Below are 21,164 nucleotides of genomic sequence, written 5' to 3'. Positions count from 1 at the left end.
GTGGACACGTGGAGTGGATCAGTGGGTAAGGAGCAGTGCAATGACGGTGAGGCCGGATCAGTGAGTACGGAGCGGTGGTGCGATGCAGGTGTGACTGGATCAGTGGGTACGGAGCGGTGGTGCGATGCAGGTGCGACTGGATCAGTGGGTACAGAGCGGTGGTGCAATGCAGGTACGACTGGATCAGTGGGTATGGAGCGGTGGTGCGATGCAGGAACCGGCTCAGTGGGTAAGGAGGGCTGCTGGGACACCAGGAGCGTGACAATATATACAGAATAATACAGATACTGAGGATTACACCCAGGATACAGGACAGGAGAAGTGGTACTGTGCAGTGTATATACAGAATAATACAGATACTGAGGATTACACCCAGTATACAGGACAGGAGAAGTGGTACTGTGCAGTGTATATATACAGAATAATACAGATACTGAGGATTACACCCAGTATACAGGACAGGAGAAGTGGCACTGTGCACTGTATATATACAGAATAATACAGATACTGAGGATTACACCCAGTATACAGGACAGGAGAAGTGGTACTGTGCAGTGTATATATACAGAATAATACAGGTACTGAGGATTACACCCAGTATACAAGACAGGAGAAGTGGTACTGTGCAGTGTATATATACAGAATAATACAGATACTGAGGATTACACCCAGTATACAGGACAGGAGAAGTGGTACTGTGCACTGTATATATACAGAATAATACAGATACTGAGGATTACACCCAGTATACAGGACAGGAGAAGTGGTACTGTGCAGTGTATATATACAGAATAATACAGATACTGAGGATTACACCCAGTATACAGGACAGGAGAAGTGGTACTGTGCAGTGTATATATACAGAATAATACAGGTACTGAGGATTACACCCAGTATACAGGACAGGAGAAGTGGTACTGTGCAGTGTATATATACAGAATAATACAGATACTGAGGATTACACCCAGTATACAGGACAGAAGAAGTGGTACTGTGCAGTGTATATATACAGAATAATACAGATACTGAGGATCACACCCAGTATACAGGACAGGAGAAGTGGTACTGTGCACTGTATATATACAGAATAATACAGATACTGAGGATTACACCCAGTATACAGGACAGGAGAAGTGGTACTGTGCAGTGTATATATACAGAATAATACAGATACTGAGGATTACACCCAGTATACAGGACAGGAGAAGTGGTACTGTGCAGTGTATATATACAGAATAATACAGATACTGAGGATTACACCCAGTATACAAGACAGGAGAAGTGGTACTGTGCAGTGTATATATACAGAATAATACAGGTACTGAGGATTACACCCAGTATACAGGACAGGAGAAGTGGTACTGTGCACTGTATATATACAGAATAATACAGATACTGAGGATTACACCCAGTATACAGGACAGGAGAAGTGGTACTGTGCAGTGTATATATACAGAACAATACAGATACTGAGGATTACACCCAGTATACAGGACAGGAGAAGTGGTACTGTGCAGTGTATATATACAGAACAATACAGATACTGAGGATTACACCCAGTATACAGGACAGGAGAAGTGGTACTGTGCAGTGTATATATACAGAATAATACAGATACTGAGGATTACACCCAGTATACAGGACAGGAGAAGTGGTACTGTGCAGTGTATATATACAGAATAATACAGATACTGAGGATTACACCCAGTATACAGGACAGGAGAAGTGGTACTGTGCACTGTATATATACAGAATAATACAGATACTGAGGATTACACCCAGTATACAGGACAGGAGAAGTGGTACTGTGCAGTGTATATATACAGAACAATACAGATACTGAGGATTACACCCAGTATACAGGACAGGAGAAGTGGTACTGTGCAGTGTATATATACAGAATAATACAGATACTGAGGATTACACCCAGTATACAGGACAGGAGAAGTGGTACTGTGCACTGTATATATACAGAATAATACAGATACTGAGGATTACACCCAGTATACAGGACAGGAGAAGTGGTACTGTGCAGTGTATATATACAGAATAATACAGATACTGAGGATTACACCCAGTATACAAGACAGGAGAAGTGGTACTGTGCAGTGTATATATACAGAATAATACAGATACTGAGGATTACACCCAGTATACAGGACAGGAGAAGTGGTACTGTGCACTGTATATATACAGAATAATACAGATACTGAGGATTACACCCAGTATACAGGACAGGAGAAGTGGTACTGTGCAGTGTATATATACAGAACAATACAGATACTGAGGATTACACCCAGTATACAGGACAGGAGAAGTGGTACTGTGCAGTGTATATATACAGAATAATACAGATACCGAGGATTACACCCAGTATACAGGACAGGAGAAGTGGTACTGTGCAGTGTATACATACAGGATAATACAGACACTGAGGATTACACCCAGTATACAGGACAGGAGAAGTGGTACTGTGCAGTGTATATATACAGAATAATACAGGTACTGAGGATTACACCCAGTATACAGGACAGGAGAAGTGGTACTGTGCAGTGTATATATACAGAATAATACAGACACTGAGGATTACACCCAGTATACAGGACAGGAGAAGTGGTACTGTGCAGTGTATATATACAGAATAATACAGACACTGAGGATTACACCCAGTATACAGGACAGGAGAAGTGGTACTGTGCAGTGTATATATACACAGAATAATACAGATACCGAGGATTACACCCAGTATACAGGACAGGAGAAGTGGTACTGTGCACTGTATATATACAGAATAATACAGATACTGAGGATTACACCCAGTATACAGGACAGGAGAAGTGGTACTGCGCAGTGTATATATACAGAATAATACAGGTACCGAGGATTACACCCAGTATACAGGACAGGAGAAGTGGTACTGTGCACTGTATATATACAGAATAATACAGATACTGAGGATTACACCCAGTATACAGGACAGGAGAAGTGGTACTGCGCAGTGTATATATACAGAATAATACAGATACCGAGGATTACACCCAGTATACAGGACAGGAGAAGTGGTACTGTGCAGTGTATATATACAGAATAATACAGATACCGAGGATTACACCCAGTATACAGGACAGGAGAAGTGGTACTGTGCAGTGTATATATACAGAATAATACAGGTACTGAGGATTACACCCAGTATACAGGACAGGAGAAGTGGTACTGTGCAGTGTATATATACAGAATAATACAGGTACTGAGGATTACACCCAGTATACAGGACAGGAGAAGTGGTACTGTGCAGTGTATATATACAGAATAATACAGGTACTGAGGATTACACCCAGTATACAGGACAGGAGAAGTGGTACTGTGCAGTGTATATATACAGAATAATACAGATACTGAGGATTACACCCAGTATACAGGACAGGAGAAGTGGTACTGTGCAGTGTATACATACAGAATAATACAGATACTGAGGATTACATCCAGTATACAGGACAGGAGAAGTGGCACTGTGCAGTGTATATATACAGAATACAGGTACTGAGGATTACACCCAGTATACAGGACAGGAGAAGTGGTACTGTGCAGTGTATATATACAGAATAATACAGATACTGAGGATTACACCCAGTATACAGGACAGGAGAAGTGGTACTGTGCAGTGTATATATACAGAATAATACAGATACTGAGGATTACACCCAGTATACAGGACAGGAGAAGTGGCACTGTGCAGTGTATATATACAGAATAATACAGATACTGAGGATTACACCCAGTATACAGGACAGGAGAAGTGGTACTGTGCAGTGTATGTATACAGAATAATACAGATACTGAGGATTACACACAGTATACAGGACAGGAGAAGTGGTACTGTGCAGTGTATATATACAGAATAATACAGATACTGAGGATTACACCCAGTATACAGGACAGGAGAAGTGGTACTGTGCAGTGTATATATACAGAATAATACAGATACCGAGGATTACACCCAGTATACAGGACAGGAGAAGTGGTACTGTGCAGTGTGTATATACAGAATAATACAGATACCGAGGATTACACTCAGTATACAGGACAGGAGAAGTGGTACTGTGCAGTGTATATACATAATAATACAGATACTAAGGATTATACCCAGTATACAGGACAGGAGAATTGGTACTGTGCAGTGTATATATACAGAATAATACAGGTACTGAGGATTACACCCAGTATACAGGACAGGAGAAGTGGTACTGTGCAGTGTATATATACAGAATAATACAGGTACTGAGGATTACACCCAGTATACAGGACAGGAGAAGTGGTACTGTGCAGTGTATATATACAGAATAATACAGATACTGAGGATTACACCCAGTATACAGGACAGGAGAAGTGGTACTGTGCAGTGTATATATACAGAATAATACAGATACTGAGGATTACACCCAGTATACAGGACAGGAGAAGTGGTACTGTGCAGTGTATATATACAGAATAATACAGATACTGAGGATTACACCCAGTATACAGGACAGGAGAAGTGGTACTGTGCAGTGTATATATACAGAATAATACAGATACTGAGGATTACACCCAGTATACAGGACAGGAGAAGTGGTACTGTGCAGTGTATATATACAGAATAATACAGATACTGAGGATTACACCCAGTATACAGGACAGGAGAAGTGGTACTGTGCAGTGTATATATACAGAATAATACAGATACTGAGGATTACACCCAGTATACAGGACAGGAGAAGTGGTACTGTGCAGTGTATATATACAGAATAATACAGGTACTGAGGATTACACCCAGTATACAGGACAGGAGAAGTGGTACTGTGCAGTGTATATATACAGAATAATACAGATACTGAGGATTACACCCAGTATACAGGACAGGAGAAGTGGTACTGTGCAGTGTATATATACAGAATAATACAGATACTGAGGATTACACCCAGTATACAGGACAGGAGAAGTGGTACTGTGCAGTGTATATATACAGAATAATACAGATACTGAGGATTACACCCAGTATACAGGACAGGAGAAGTGGTACTGTGCAGTGTATATATACAGAATAATACAGATACTGAGGATTACACCCAGTATACAGGACAGGAGAAGTGGTACTGTGCAGTGTATATATACAGAATAATACAGACACTGAGGATTACACCCAGTATACAGGACAGGAGAAGTGGTACTGTGCAGTGTATATATACAGAATAATACAGATACTGAGGATTACACCCAGTATACAGGACAGGAGAAGTGGTACTGTGCAGTGTATATATACAGAATAATACAGATACTGAGGATTACACCCAGTATACAAGACAGGAGAAGTGGTACTGTGCAGTGTATATATACAGAATAATACAGGTACTGAGGATTACACCCAGTATACAGGACAGGAGAAGTGGTACTGTGCACTGTATATATACAGAATAATACAGATACTGAGGATTACACCCAGTATACAGGACAGGAGAAGTGGTACTGTGCAGTGTATATATACAGAACAATACAGATACTGAGGATTACACCCAGTATACAGGACAGGAGAAGTGGTACTGTGCAGTGTATATATACAGAACAATACAGATACTGAGGATTACACCCAGTATACAGGACAGGAGAAGTGGTACTGTGCAGTGTATATATACAGAATAATACAGATACTGAGGATTACACCCAGTATACAGGACAGGAGAAGTGGTACTGTGCAGTGTATATATACAGAATAATACAGATACTGAGGATTACACCCAGTATACAGGACAGGAGAAGTGGTACTGTGCACTGTATATATACAGAATAATACAGATACTGAGGATTACACCCAGTATACAGGACAGGAGAAGTGGTACTGTGCAGTGTATATATACAGAACAATACAGATACTGAGGATTACACCCAGTATACAGGACAGGAGAAGTGGTACTGTGCAGTGTATATATACAGAATAATACAGATACTGAGGATTACACCCAGTATACAGGACAGGAGAAGTGGTACTGTGCACTGTATATATACAGAATAATACAGATACTGAGGATTACACCCAGTATACAGGACAGGAGAAGTGGTACTGTGCAGTGTATATATACAGAATAATACAGATACTGAGGATTACACCCAGTATACAAGACAGGAGAAGTGGTACTGTGCAGTGTATATATACAGAATAATACAGATACTGAGGATTACACCCAGTATACAGGACAGGAGAAGTGGTACTGTGCAGTGTATATATACAGAATAATACAGATACTGAGGATTACACCCAGTATACAGGACAGGAGAAGTGGTACTGTGCACTGTATATATACAGAATAATACAGATACTGAGGATTACACCCAGTATACAGGACAGGAGAAGTGGTACTGTGCAGTGTATATATACAGAACAATACAGATACTGAGGATTACACCCAGTATACAGGACAGGAGAAGTGGTACTGTGCAGTGTATATATACAGAATAATACAGATACCGAGGATTACACCCAGTATACAGGACAGGAGAAGTGGTACTGTGCAGTGTATACATACAGGATAATACAGACACTGAGGATTACACCCAGTATACAGGACAGGAGAAGTGGTACTGTGCAGTGTATATATACAGAATAATACAGGTACTGAGGATTACACCCAGTATACAGGACAGGAGAAGTGGTACTGTGCAGTGTATATATACAGAATAATACAGACACTGAGGATTACACCCAGTATACAGGACAGGAGAAGTGGTACTGTGCAGTGTATATATACACAGAATAATACAGATACCGAGGATTACACCCAGTATACAGGACAGGAGAAGTGGTACTGTGCACTGTATATATACAGAATAATACAGATACTGAGGATTACACCCAGTATACAGGACAGGAGAAGTGGTACTGCGCAGTGTATATATACAGAATAATACAGGTACCGAGGATTACACCCAGTATACAGGACAGGAGAAGTGGTACTGTGCACTGTATATATACAGAATAATACAGATACTGAGGATTACACCCAGTATACAGGACAGGAGAAGTGGTACTGCGCAGTGTATATATACAGAATAATACAGATACCGAGGATTACACCCAGTATACAGGACAGGAGAAGTGGTACTGTGCAGTGTATATATACAGAATAATACAGATACCGAGGATTACACCCAGTATACAGGACAGGAGAAGTGGTACTGTGCAGTGTATATATACAGAATAATACAGGTACTGAGGATTACACCCAGTATACAGGACAGGAGAAGTGGTACTGTGCAGTGTATATATACAGAATAATACAGGTACTGAGGATTACACCCAGTATACAGGACAGGAGAAGTGGTACTGTGCAGTGTATATATACAGAATAATACAGGTACTGAGGATTACACCCAGTATACAGGACAGGAGAAGTGGTACTGTGCAGTGTATATATACAGAATAATACAGATACTGAGGATTACACCCAGTATACAGGACAGGAGAAGTGGTACTGTGCAGTGTATACATACAGAATAATACAGATACTGAGGATTACATCCAGTATACAGGACAGGAGAAGTGGCACTGTGCAGTGTATATATACAGAATACAGGTACTGAGGATTACACCCAGTATACAGGACAGGAGAAGTGGTACTGTGCAGTGTATATATACAGAATAATACAGATACTGAGGATTACACCCAGTATACAGGACAGGAGAAGTGGTACTGTGCAGTGTATATATACAGAATAATACAGATACTGAGGATTACACCCAGTATACAGGACAGGAGAAGTGGCACTGTGCAGTGTATATATACAGAATAATACAGATACTGAGGATTACACCCAGTATACAGGACAGGAGAAGTGGTACTGTGCAGTGTATGTATACAGAATAATACAGATACTGAGGATTACACACAGTATACAGGACAGGAGAAGTGGTACTGTGCAGTGTATATATACAGAATAATACAGATACTGAGGATTACACCCAGTATACAGGACAGGAGAAGTGGTACTGTGCAGTGTATATATACAGAATAATACAGATACCGAGGATTACACCCAGTATACAGGACAGGAGAAGTGGTACTGTGCAGTGTGTATATACAGAATAATACAGATACCGAGGATTACACTCAGTATACAGGACAGGAGAAGTGGTACTGTGCAGTGTATATACATAATAATACAGATACTAAGGATTATACCCAGTATACAGGACAGGAGAATTGGTACTGTGCAGTGTATATATACAGAATAATACAGGTACTGAGGATTACACCCAGTATACAGGACAGGAGAAGTGGTACTGTGCAGTGTATATATACAGAATAATACAGGTACTGAGGATTACACCCAGTATACAGGACAGGAGAAGTGGTACTGTGCAGTGTATATATACAGAATAATACAGATACTGAGGATTACACCCAGTATACAGGACAGGAGAAGTGGTACTGTGCAGTGTATATATACAGAATAATACAGATACTGAGGATTACACCCAGTATACAGGACAGGAGAAGTGGTACTGTGCAGTGTATATATACAGAATAATACAGATACTGAGGATTACACCCAGTATACAGGACAGGAGAAGTGGTACTGTGCAGTGTATATATACAGAATAATACAGATACTGAGGATTACACCCAGTATACAGGACAGGAGAAGTGGTACTGTGCAGTGTATATATACAGAATAATACAGATACTGAGGATTACACCCAGTATACAGGACAGGAGAAGTGGTACTGTGCAGTGTATATATACAGAATAATACAGATACTGAGGATTACACCCAGTATACAGGACAGGAGAAGTGGTACTGTGCAGTGTATATATACAGAATAATACAGGTACTGAGGATTACACCCAGTATACAGGACAGGAGAAGTGGTACTGTGCAGTGTATATATACAGAATAATACAGATACTGAGGATTACACCCAGTATACAGGACAGGAGAAGTGGTACTGTGCAGTGTATATATACAGAATAATACAGATACTGAGGATTACACCCAGTATACAGGACAGGAGAAGTGGTACTGTGCAGTGTATATATACAGAATAATACAGATACTGAGGATTACACCCAGTATACAGGACAGGAGAAGTGGTACTGTGCAGTGTATATATACAGAATAATACAGATACTGAGGATTACACCCAGTATACAGGACAGGAGAAGTGGTACTGTGCAGTGTATATATACAGAATAATACAGACACTGAGGATTACACCCAGTATACAGGACAGGAGAAGTGGTACTGTGCAGTGTATATATACAGAATAATACAGATACTGAGGATTACACCCAGTATACAGGACAGGAGAAGTGGTACTGTGCAGTGTATATACAGAATAATACAGATACTGAGGATTACACCCAGTATACAGGACAGGAGAAGTGGTGCTGTGCAGTGTATATATACAGAATAATACAGATGCTGAGGATTACACCAAGTATACAGGACAGGAGAAGTGGTACTGTGCAGTGTATATATACAGAATAATACAGATACTGAGGATTACACCCAGTATACAGGACAGGAGAAGTGGCACTTTTTGATGTAGATGTGGTACTGTGCAGCATTAGTATATCTTGCTATGAACATGATACATATACCAGTGTCTGGTCACATTACTTGGACCCCGCGTCCCCCTCCATTAATCACGTCTCTGACATTTTTGCCTGTCATTTGGCCTCATTTATGTAATTACATGAATGTGGCGCCGGCGGGCTCTGGGCTGTGCCCTAATTACACCCGGATCCCCCTGGGCCTTCATCCTAGATATAGTCAAGATCTCAATAAAAGTGCAGCACCCGGTACTCTCAAAGAAACCCGCACACAGGACACAGGAGGTGGCACTGTCATATTGTCTCCCTACATGTCCCCTGTGTCCCGCGATGAGACCCTCCGGGGTGATGTATGATGCTCCTGCACCGATACAAGTTTTGGACGGAGGGTGCGTGGCCCTTTAAGAGTAATCCGTCTAGTGCATTAATATACATCAGCCGCTGCCTTCCCCTGGTTGGACGGCTGACAGCTACCAAACATAGCAAGCATTGATCACTATGGATCGGCCACGTACGCGGCTCCGCTGAGTGTTGTTGGTGGAGGGGGGGGTGCACTTCTTTTCTGAGTTTCCCTCCGTGACGTAGAAGTGCACGAGTATTCCTGTAAATATTGCTCGTCCGTTCCCACCCTCCCGCTACATCATCTGGGGTTGTATTAGTCGCACCCTGGTGGCATTACACGAGCAGATAAAGGTCCTACATAGGCGTTGGATGGCGGCATTATTCCGGAGCCATACGGGTGGTGATTTGTGCACCGTATAACAATATTATTTAGGTACTATAGAGCAGTATTACGTTATGTATGGTGTCTCATTGTCATCCGGTCACATTTCTGGACAGTATAGGAAAATTATTTGGGCGCTGTATGGCAGGATTATTGGGACAATGAATAGCAGGGGCAGTATATGGGGCTATTATTTATGTAATATACAGAATTGTTTGAAGATAACACGGTAGTATGTGTGTGCTTTATGAGGGTGTTTACAGACAGTATGGCGGGATTATTTATAAACTGTATGGGGGTATTTGATGACAGTATGGCGGGATTATTCATAAACTGTATGGGGGTATTTGATGACAGTATGGCAAGATTATTTATACTGTATGGGGGTATTTCATGACAGTATGGCGGGATTATTTATACACTGTATGGTGGTATTTGATCACATTATAGCGGGATTATTTATGCACTGTATGGTGGTATTTGATGACATTATAGCGGGATTATTTATGCACTGTATGGTGGTATTTGATGACATTATGGCAGGATTATTTATGCACTGTATGGTGGTATTTGATGACATTATGGTGGGATTATTTATGCACTGTATGGGGGTATTTGATGACAGTATGGCGGGATTATTTATTCACTGTATTGGGGTATTTGATGACAGTATGGCGGGATTATTTATTCACTGTATGGTGGTATTTGATGACATTATGGCGGGATTATCTATGCACTGTATGGGGGTATTTGATGACAGTACGGCGGGATTATTTATACACTGTATAGTGGTATTTGACAGTATGGCAGGATTATTTATACACTGTATGGGGGTATTTGATGACATTATGGCGGGAGTATTTATGCACTGTATGGGGGTATTTGATGACAGTATGGCGGGATTATTTATACACTGTATGGTGGTATTTGATGACAGTATGGCGGGATTATTTATACACTGTATGGGGGTATTTCATGACAGTATGGCAGGATTTTTTATACACTGTATGGTATTTGATGACAGTATGGTGGGATTATTTATGCACTGTATGGTGGTATTTGATGACAGTATGGCAGGATTATTTATGCACTGTATGGTGGTATTTGATGACAGTATGGCGGGATTATTTATACACTGTATGGTGGTATTTGATGACAGTATGGCAGGATTATGTATGCACTGTATGGTGGTATTTAATGACAATATGGCGGGATTATTTATAAACTGTATGGTGGTATTTGATGACAGTATGGCAGGATTATTTATGCACTGTATGGTGGTATTTAATGACAATATGGCGGGATTATTTATACACTGTATGGTGGTATTTGATGACAGTATGGCAGGATTATTTATACACTGTATGGTGGTATTTAATGACAATATGGCGGGATTATTTATACACTGTATGGTGGTATTTGATGACATTATGGCGGGATTATTTATGCACTGTATGGGGGTATTTGATGACATTATGGCAGGATTATTTATGCACTGTATGGTGGTATTTGATGATAGTATGGCAGGATTATTTATACACTGTATGGCAGTATTTGACAGTATGGCAGGATTATTTATACACTGTATGGTGGTATTTGATTACAGTGTGGCGGGATTATTTATGCACTGTATGGGGGTATTTGATGACAGTATGGCGGGATTATTTATACACTGTATGGAGGTATTTGATGACATTATGGCGGGATTTATTATACACTGTATGGTTGTATTTGATGACATTATAGCGGGATTATTTATGCACTGTATGGGGGTATTTGATGACATTATGGCAGGATTATTTATGCACTGTATGGGGGTATTTGATGACATTATGGCGGGATTATTTATGCACTGTATGGTGGTATTTGATGACATTATGGCGGGATTATTTATGCACTGTATGGGGGTATTTGATGACGGTATGGCAGGATTATTTATACACTATATGGTGGTATTTGATGACAGTATGGCGGGATTATTTATAAACTGTATAGCGGTATTTGACAGTATGGCGGGATTATTTAAACACTGTATGGGGGTATTTGATGACAGTATGGCGGGATTATTTATACACTGTATGGTGGTATTTGATGACATTATGGTGGGATTATTTATACACTGTGTGGTGGTATTGATGACATTATGGCGGGATTATTTATACACTGCATGGTATTTGATGACAGTATGGCAGGATTATTTATACACTATATGGTGGTATTTGATGACAGTATGGCGGGATTATTTATACACTGTATGGTGGTATTTGATGACAGTATGGCGGGATTATTTATACACTGTATGGTATTTGATGACAGTATGGCGGGATTATTTATACACTGTATGGTGGTATTTGAAGACAGTATGGTGGGATTATTTATACAGTGTATGGTATTTGATGACAGTATGGCGGGATTATTTATACACTGTATGGTATTTGATGACAGTATGGCGGGATTATTTATACACTGTATGGTGGTATTTGATGACAGTATGGCGGGATTATTTATACACTGTATGGTATTTGATGACAGTATGGCGGGATTATTTATACACTGTATGGTGGTATTTGAAGACAGTATGGTGGGATTATTTATACAGTGTATGGTATTTGATGACAGTATGGCGGGATTATTTATACACTGTATGGTATTTGATGACAGTATGGCGGGATTATTTATACACTGTATGGGGGTATTTGATGACAGTATGGCGGGATTATTTATACACTGTATGGTGGTATTTGATGACAGTATGGCGGGATTATTTATACACTGTATGGGGGTATTTGATGACAGTATGGCGGGATTATTTATACACTGTATGGTGGTATTTGATGACAGTATGGCGGGATTATTTATACACTGTATAGTATTTGATGACAGTATGGCAGGATTATTTATACACTGTATGGTATTTGATGTCAGTATGGCGGGATTACTTATACACTGTATGGTATTTGATGACAGTATGGCGGGATTATTTATACACTGTATGGTATTTGATGTCAGTATGGCGGGATTATTTATACACTGTATGGTATTTGATGACAGTATGGCGGGATTATTTATACACTGTATGGTATTTGATGACAGTATGGCGGAATTATCTATACATTGTTTGGTGGTATTTGATGACAGTATGGCAGGATTATTTGAAGACTATGTGGCGGGATGATCTGTGCACTATAGTGGTGGTTGTTAGTATGATGGATTGGACGCTCCTCACACTTTGATGTTCCCCTGCTATTTGCACAGTCATATTGTGGAGATAAAACAGTAGGAAGGAGATGATGGGACAGGAGTGGTGCCTGCTGGGGGTGCCCTGAGGACCTCTAATGCCATCGTTCTCTGCCAGCCTGACTTTTCCCCGACAGGGCAGAGTTTTCTTTCCTCCTCACTGTAGACCAGGCCTCGGGTTATTCTGTACCGGTCCGGTGCCCGATTGTGACGCTGGGATCCCCATAATGAATAATACATTGTTATTCTGAGGGGGTGGGGGCCATGAGCAGGAATCATGTAATGATGGTTCTGCACCCCAAGCCCCTGATCTACAGTGACATCTGATGCCCATCCCCCTCCCCATGCAATCACAGATTGGTCTTCATTGTACAGTGTGGTCGGCCTGCTCTCCTTACATTTCTGCTACTGAACGCTTCTCATTGACCTCTAACCCTTCTTCCTTTAATTTTACGGGGGCAGCTTTTGTGCCAGGCAGACGAGGCAATCACTCCTCTGTACCCATGGGTCAATCATTCCCCTTCCATTCCTGGATGGGTCAGATTGTATGATGAGATTGTATGATGAGATTGTATGATGAGATTGTATGATGAGATTGTATGATGAGATTGTATGATGAGATTGTATGATGAGATTGGTCAGTACCAGGTACGGCAGGGATCTTACTGCCCCTAGCAAACACCTGACTGTGCCCAATGTTCTCCGTGAGACCCCAGGTCCTCCTTAACATTAATTAGGGGTGAGGTGAGAAAGGGTTGAAGCTTCGGCACCACCTCTTGGTGGGGCCATCATGGATGAGTCCGGTGCTTCCATATTTTCACCATCTATCTGCTGTGTATATGATGCGGGTCACTGCCACCCGGAGTTCCCCTAGAGACCCCGTCCATCACTATGTGCCCCTGTATACGGCCTGCCATATACAGACAACTGCAAGCTCTGGGGACAAGGCCTCGTTGACTTGCTGTGTTTATCTATTGTCTGCGTGCGGCTCCTGAGATTGATCGGCTTCCATGACGCTCAAATTGTGTCCGAGGATAAATCCGGCAGAAATCCAATTACAGGATCTGCATTCTATTAATGGAGCGAGTCCCTGGCTTCAGAAAAGCGAGATTCCTCCAGGATTAGGCACCACCTGTAGTGCAGGGCCGAGGGGGACTACAAGTCCCAGAGGCACAGTATGATGACAATCCTACAGAGGGGCACAAGCCTGGACTGAAGAAGCAATCTAGAGATCTACTACACCCTAACCAGGGGATCCACCACTCTGTACAGTAACCAGAGGATCCACCAGTCTAGAAATCTACTATAGAGGAACCAGAGCATTCAGAGATCTACTATACAATAACCAAAGGATCCACCAGTGTAAGCATCTACCATACAGTAACCAAAGGATCCACCAGTGTAAGCATCTACCATACAGTAACCAAAGGATCCACCAGTCTAGGGATCTACTATACAGTAACCAGAGGATCCACCAGTCTAGAAGTCTACTATAGAGGAACCCAAGCATCCAGGGATCTACTATACAGTAACCAAAAGACCCACCATACAGTAACCAGAGGATCCAGTCTAGGGATCTACTATAGAGGATCAAGAGCATCCAGGGATCTACTATACAGTAACCAAAGGATCCACCAGTGTAAGCATCTACCATACAGTAACCAGAGGATCCACCAGTCTAGGGATCTACTACACAGTAACCAGAGGATCTACCAGTCTAGAAGTCTACTATAGAGGAACCCAAGCATCCAGGGATCTACTATACAGTAACCAAAAGACCCACCATACAGTAACCAGAGGATCCAGTCTAGGGATCTACTATAGAGGATCAAGAGCATCCAGGGATCTACTATACAGTAACCAAAGGATCCACCAGTGTAAGCATCTACCATACAGTAACCAGAGGACCCACCAGTCTAGGGATCTACTACACAGTAACCAGAGGATCCACCAGGCTAGAAATCTACTATAGACGAACCAGAGTATTCAGAGATCTACTATACAATAACCAAAGGATCCACCAGTGTAAGCGTCTACCATACAGTAACCAAAGGATCCACCAGGCTAGAAATTTATTATAGAGGAACCAGAGCATTCAGGGATATACTATACAGTAACCAAAGGATCCACCAGTGTAAGAATCTACCATACAGTAACCAGAGGATAAAAAGTCTAGGGATCTACTACACAGTAACCAGAGGATCTACCAGTCTAGAAGTCTGCTATAGAGGAACCAGAGCATCCAGGGTTCTACTGTATAGCAACCAAGGGATCCACCAGTCTAGAAATTTACTATAGAGGAACCAGAGCAACTAGGGATCTACTATAAAATAACCAGAAGATCCACCAGTGTAAGAACCTACCATTCAGTAACCAGAGGATCCACCAGTCTAGGGATCTACTACACAGTAACAAGAGGATCCATCACTTTATACCGTAACCAGAGGATCTACCAGTCTAGAAATCTACTACAGAGGAACCGGAACATCCAGGGAATCTACTATACAGTAACAAAAGGATCCACCAGTCTATACAGTAGCCAGAGGATCCACCAGTCTAGGGATCTACTACACAGTAAGAAGAGGATCTACCAGTCTAGAAGTCTACTATAGAGAAACCAGAGCATCCAGGGATCTACTATACAGTAACCAAAGGATCCACCAGTGTAAGCATTTACCATACAGTAACCAGAGGATCCACCAGTCTAGGGATCTACTACACAGTAACCAGAGGACCCATCAATCTAGAAGTCTACTATAGAGGAACCAGAGAATCCAGGGATCTACTATACAGTAACCAAAGGATCCACCAGTCTATACAGTAGCCAGATGATCCACCAGTCTAGAGACGAACTACATAGTAACCAAAGGATCCACAAGTCTAGAAATCTACTATAGAGGGACCAGAACATCCAGGGATCTTCTATACAGTAACCAATGGATCCTACAGTCTATACAGTAGCCAGAGGATCCCCAGTCTAGAGATCTACCATACAGAAACCAGAGGTCCCATCACTCTATACAGTAACCAGAGGATCCACCAGTCTAGGCATCTACTAAACAGTAACCAGAGGATCCACCAGTCTAGAAATCTACTATAGAAGAACTAGAGCATCCAGGGATCTACTATACAGTAACCAAGGGATCCACCAGTCTAGAAATTTACTATAGAGGAACCAGAGCAACTAGGGATCTACTATACACTAACCAGAAGATCCACCAGTGTAAGCACCTATCATTCAGTAACCAGAGGATCCACCAGTCTAGGGATCTACTACACAGTAACCAGAGGATCCACCACTTTATACCCTAACCAGAGGATCTACCAGTCTAGAAATCTACTATAGAGGAACCAGAGAATCTAGGGATCTATCATACAGTAATCAGAGGATCCACCAGTCTAGGCATCTACTATAGATGAAACAGAGCATGCAGGGATCTACTATACAGTAACCAGAGGATCCACCAGTCTAGAAATGTACTATAAAGGAACCAGAGCATTCAGGGATTTACTATACAGTAACCAGAGGATCCACCTGTCTAGAATCTACTATACAGTAACCAGAGGATCTACTAAGTAGTAAGCAGGAGATCCACCAATCTAGGCCCCACTATACAGTAACCAGAGCATCCACGAGTCTAGGGATCTACTATACAGATAACAGAGGATCGATCAGTGTAGAGATCTAGTATACCGTAACCAGAGGATCCACCATTCTAGGGAACTATTATGTAGCAACAAGGAGATCTACCAGTCTATGGAATTATTACACAGTAACCAGCGGTTCCAGCAGTCTAGCTATCTACAGTAACAAGAGGATCCACGTGTCTGGGGATCTACTATACAGTAACTAGAGGATCCACCAATCTAGGGAACTACTAAACAGTAACCAAAGGATTCACCAGTCTAGGAATCTACTATGTAGCAACTAGGAGATCCACCAGTCTATGGACCTATTATACAGTAACCAGAGAATCCACCAGTTTAGGGATCTACGAGAAACAGAGGATCCACCACCAGTCTTGAAACGTACCACACAGTATCAGAAGATCCACCAGTCCAGGGATGTACTTTACAGTAACCAGACAATCAACCAGTTTAGAGATCTCAAACAGAAACAGAGGATCTAGCAATGTTAAGATCAACTATACAGTTGGTATACAACTATACAGATCTAGAAGTCGTGATCTACTATACAGTAACAAGGAGAATCCAGCTGTTTAGGGATCTACTATACTAAGTAAAGGATCCACAAGCCTAGAGATGTACTATACAGGAACCAGAGGATCTCGCCCAGAATAGGGATCTACAATGTAGTAACCAGAGGATCTGCCAGTCTAGTTATCTATTATACAGTAACTGTATGCCCATGTCTCCCCCTACAGAGCTTACAATCTGATTGTATGGTCATGTCTCCCCTTATGGAGCTTACAATCAAGTTGTATGGCCATATCTCAACCACAAAGCTTACAGTCTGATTGTATGGTCATGTTTCTCCTACACAGCTTACAATCTGATTGTATGGTCATGTCTCTCCTACACAGCTTACAATCTGATTGTATGGTCATGTCTCGCCTACACAGCTTACAATCTGATTGTATGGTCATGTCTCGCCTACACAGCTTACATTCTGATTGTATGGTCATGTTTCTCCTACACAGCTTACAATCTGATTGTATGGTCATGTCTCTCCTACACAGCTTATAATCTGATTGTATGGTAATGTCTCTCCTACACAGCTAACAATCTGATTGTATGGTCATGTCTCTCCTACACAGCTAACAATCTGATTGTATGGTCATGTATGACCTACACAGCTTACAATCTAATTGTATGGTCATGTCCCTCCTACAGAGTTTACAATCTGATTGTATGGTCATGTCTCTCCTACACAGCTTACAATCTGATTGTATGGTCATGTCTCTCCTACACAGCTTACAATCTGATTGTAAACTCTGTAGGAGAGACATTACCATACAATCTGATTGTTAGCTGTGTAGGAGAGACATGACCATACAATCAGATTGTAAACTCTGTAGGAGAGACATTACCATACAATCAGATTGTAAGCTGTGTAGGAGAGACATGACCATACAATCAGATTGTAAACTCTGTAGGAGGGACATGACCATACAATTAGATTGTAAGCTGTGTAGGTCATACATGACCATACAATCAGATTGTTAGCTGTGTAGGAGAGACATGACCATACAATCTGATTGTATGGTCATGTATGACCTACACAGCTTACAATCTAATTGTATGGTCATGTCCCTCCTACAGAGTTTACAATCTGATTGTATGGTCATGTCTCTCCTACACAGCTTACAATCTGATTGTATGGTAATGTCTCTCCTACAGAGTTTACAATCTGATTGTATGGTCATGTCTCTCCTACACAGCTAACAATCTGATTGTATGGTCATGTATGACCTACACAGCTTACAATCTAATTGTATGGTCATGTCCCTCCTACAGAGTTTACAATCTGATTGTATGGTCATGTCTCTCCTACACAGCTTACAATCTGATTGTATGGTAATGTCTCTCCTACAGAGTTTACAATCTGATTGTATGGTCATGTCTCTCCTACACAGCTAACAATCTGATTGTATGGTCATGTATGACCTACACAGCTTACAATCTAATTGTATGGTCATGTCCCTCCTACAGAGTTTACAATCTGATTGTATGGTCATGTCTCTCCTACACAGCTTACAATCTGATTGTATGGTCATGTCTCTCCTACACAGCTTACAATCTGATTGTATTGTCACGTCTCTCCTACAAAAGCTTACAATCTGATTGTATGGTCATGTCTCTCCTACAGAGTTTACAATCTATGGTTTGTGGTTATATACATGCATGGAAATTGTGTTCCTAGCAGCGGAGCTTGCACTCGTACGTGGTGGTCCCCCCGGATAGTTTGGGGTGTCGGGGGGACATAGGCCCCTGTTGTTCTCCGCTGCCCTCCCACCTCAGCTGAGCTTAACCAGCGCTGGTTCATTAAGTGTTCCCTCCACCCCCCACCCTGCCATCTGTCACACCATCTTCCTCAAATATCACACATCCCCTCCCCCAGCCCCGGAATCATGGACATTTTATAAGGCAGCCTCCAATGTCATCCTGCCCCATTGTTGTGTGGCCGGGTCCTTTGTCCCTCCATGTCCCCCTGTAGGCTGGGGACCCTCCGTCGCCCCTCTGGCTACCCCTCCTGGTTGTCAGGCTCCCTTTGTTACACTCCCTGGCTCTGACAACCCTTCTTCACCTTGGAGTCCTCTCCCGGCTCTCCCTGACCTTCCCGGGATATCTGGATCTATGGAGGGACCCAGAACTGAGCATATGGGGTCACCTGGAGGGTCCCTCCTACAGCCATCAATAGCCGTCCTGCCAGTCAGCCCCTCTTTACCATCCAGAGCCCCCCAGGAGCTTGACTTCCAGCATCACCCCCCGTTGGTTGACCCCAGCACCCCTCACCATGGCCCCTACTTTATACGCCCCACAGCCTTCCTCATACCCTCCATCCCCCCGGACACCCCTGTGTAGACTCCCAACTTCTCCCCAGCAGCTTGGCTCCAGCGCACCCCCATTGTGCTCCTCTTACCTTTGTGCACCCCCATTGTGCTCCTCTTACCTTTGTGCACCCCCATTGTGCTCCTCTTACCTTTGTGCACCCCCATTGTGCTCCTCTTACCTTTGTGCACCCCCATTGTGCTCCTCTTACCTTTGTGCACCCCCATTGTGCTCCTCTTACCTTTGTGCACCCCCATTGTGCTCCTCTTACCTTTGTGCACCCCCATTGTGCTCCTCTTACCTTTGTGCACCCCCATTGTGCTCCTCTTACCTTTGTGCACCCCCATTGTGCTCCTCTTACCTTTGTGCACCCCGGTGAATTTGTCTTTGATGACTGTAAGTTCATAGATTTTCCCAAACTGCTCGAAGATGGGCTTCAGATCCTTCTCCTCCAGGTTGCGGGGAATCTGCCCAATGAAAAGTTTAATGGCATCTGGTTCCTTCATTGGGGCGAGGTGGGCAGAGGGGAAGGGGCACAAAAGGCACTTCAGCCCGGAAAGCGCGTCCTGTGCGGGGGTCAGCCCTGTGCAACAGTGTGAGGGTCCCGGCTCCGCCTGCCCGAGCCCAGCACCGTGGCACCTGCAGCAGCTCCTCAGTGACGAGCCGAGCTCTGATTCCCGAGCTTTTCTTTCCTGTGCCCCCTCCCTGTGCCCAGCGCCCGCCCCAGCCCGAGAGGGATGATGTCAGAGCCAGGGGCCGGGGCGAAAGAGCCGCACCCGCCGCCAGCCGCACAGCCGGGGAGCGGGCACAGCTCAGCGCCGGGGCACAGGGCTGCGGGACCCCCGAGCTAGGGATGGGGGGCACACAGTGCCGGAGGGGGCGCTGTACACCCCCCGCCCGCCATCTGCAGGCAGCGCTGCTCCAGCACAACGGAGCGACACTTTGCAGATCATCCCTGCCTCAGCCATTGTTCTGCCGCTCTCCTTGGTGCTGAACCTCCATCTGGGGGAGGGGAGAAGGGGCAAGTATGGGGGAAGGTGTGATGGGCAGGGGCAAGTATGGGGGAAGGTGTGATGGGGCAGGGCAAGTATGGGGGAAGGTGTAAT

General features: G+C 42.9%; 1 protein-coding gene across 6 annotated transcripts in view; it reads right to left on the bottom strand.

Annotated features, from left to right (window-relative positions):
* Positions 1-20,814, bottom strand: part of CELF3 (CUGBP Elav-like family member 3) — a 93,752-nt gene extending 72,938 nt beyond the window's left edge. For 2 of the 6 annotated variants that reach the window (XM_075330114.1, XM_075330117.1), the window contains exon 1: positions 20,420-20,807. In XM_075330114.1, coding sequence (XP_075186229.1) covers positions 20,420-20,564 — 145 coding nt within the window. In that variant the 5' untranslated portion in view covers positions 20,565-20,807. Of the gene's footprint in view, positions 1-20,419 lie in introns of all 6 variants that reach the window. The other 4 variants (XM_075330112.1, XM_075330113.1, XM_075330116.1 and 1 more) reach the window with 4 other exon arrangements.
* Positions 20,815-21,164: the final 350 nt, after the last annotated feature.

The sequence above is a fragment of the Anomaloglossus baeobatrachus genome, chromosome 12 (assembly GCF_048569485.1).
Source record: "Anomaloglossus baeobatrachus isolate aAnoBae1 chromosome 12, aAnoBae1.hap1, whole genome shotgun sequence".
Classification (NCBI taxonomy): domain Eukaryota; kingdom Metazoa; phylum Chordata; class Amphibia; order Anura; family Aromobatidae; genus Anomaloglossus; species Anomaloglossus baeobatrachus.
This window is presented reverse-complemented; position numbering and strand designations above follow the sequence as displayed.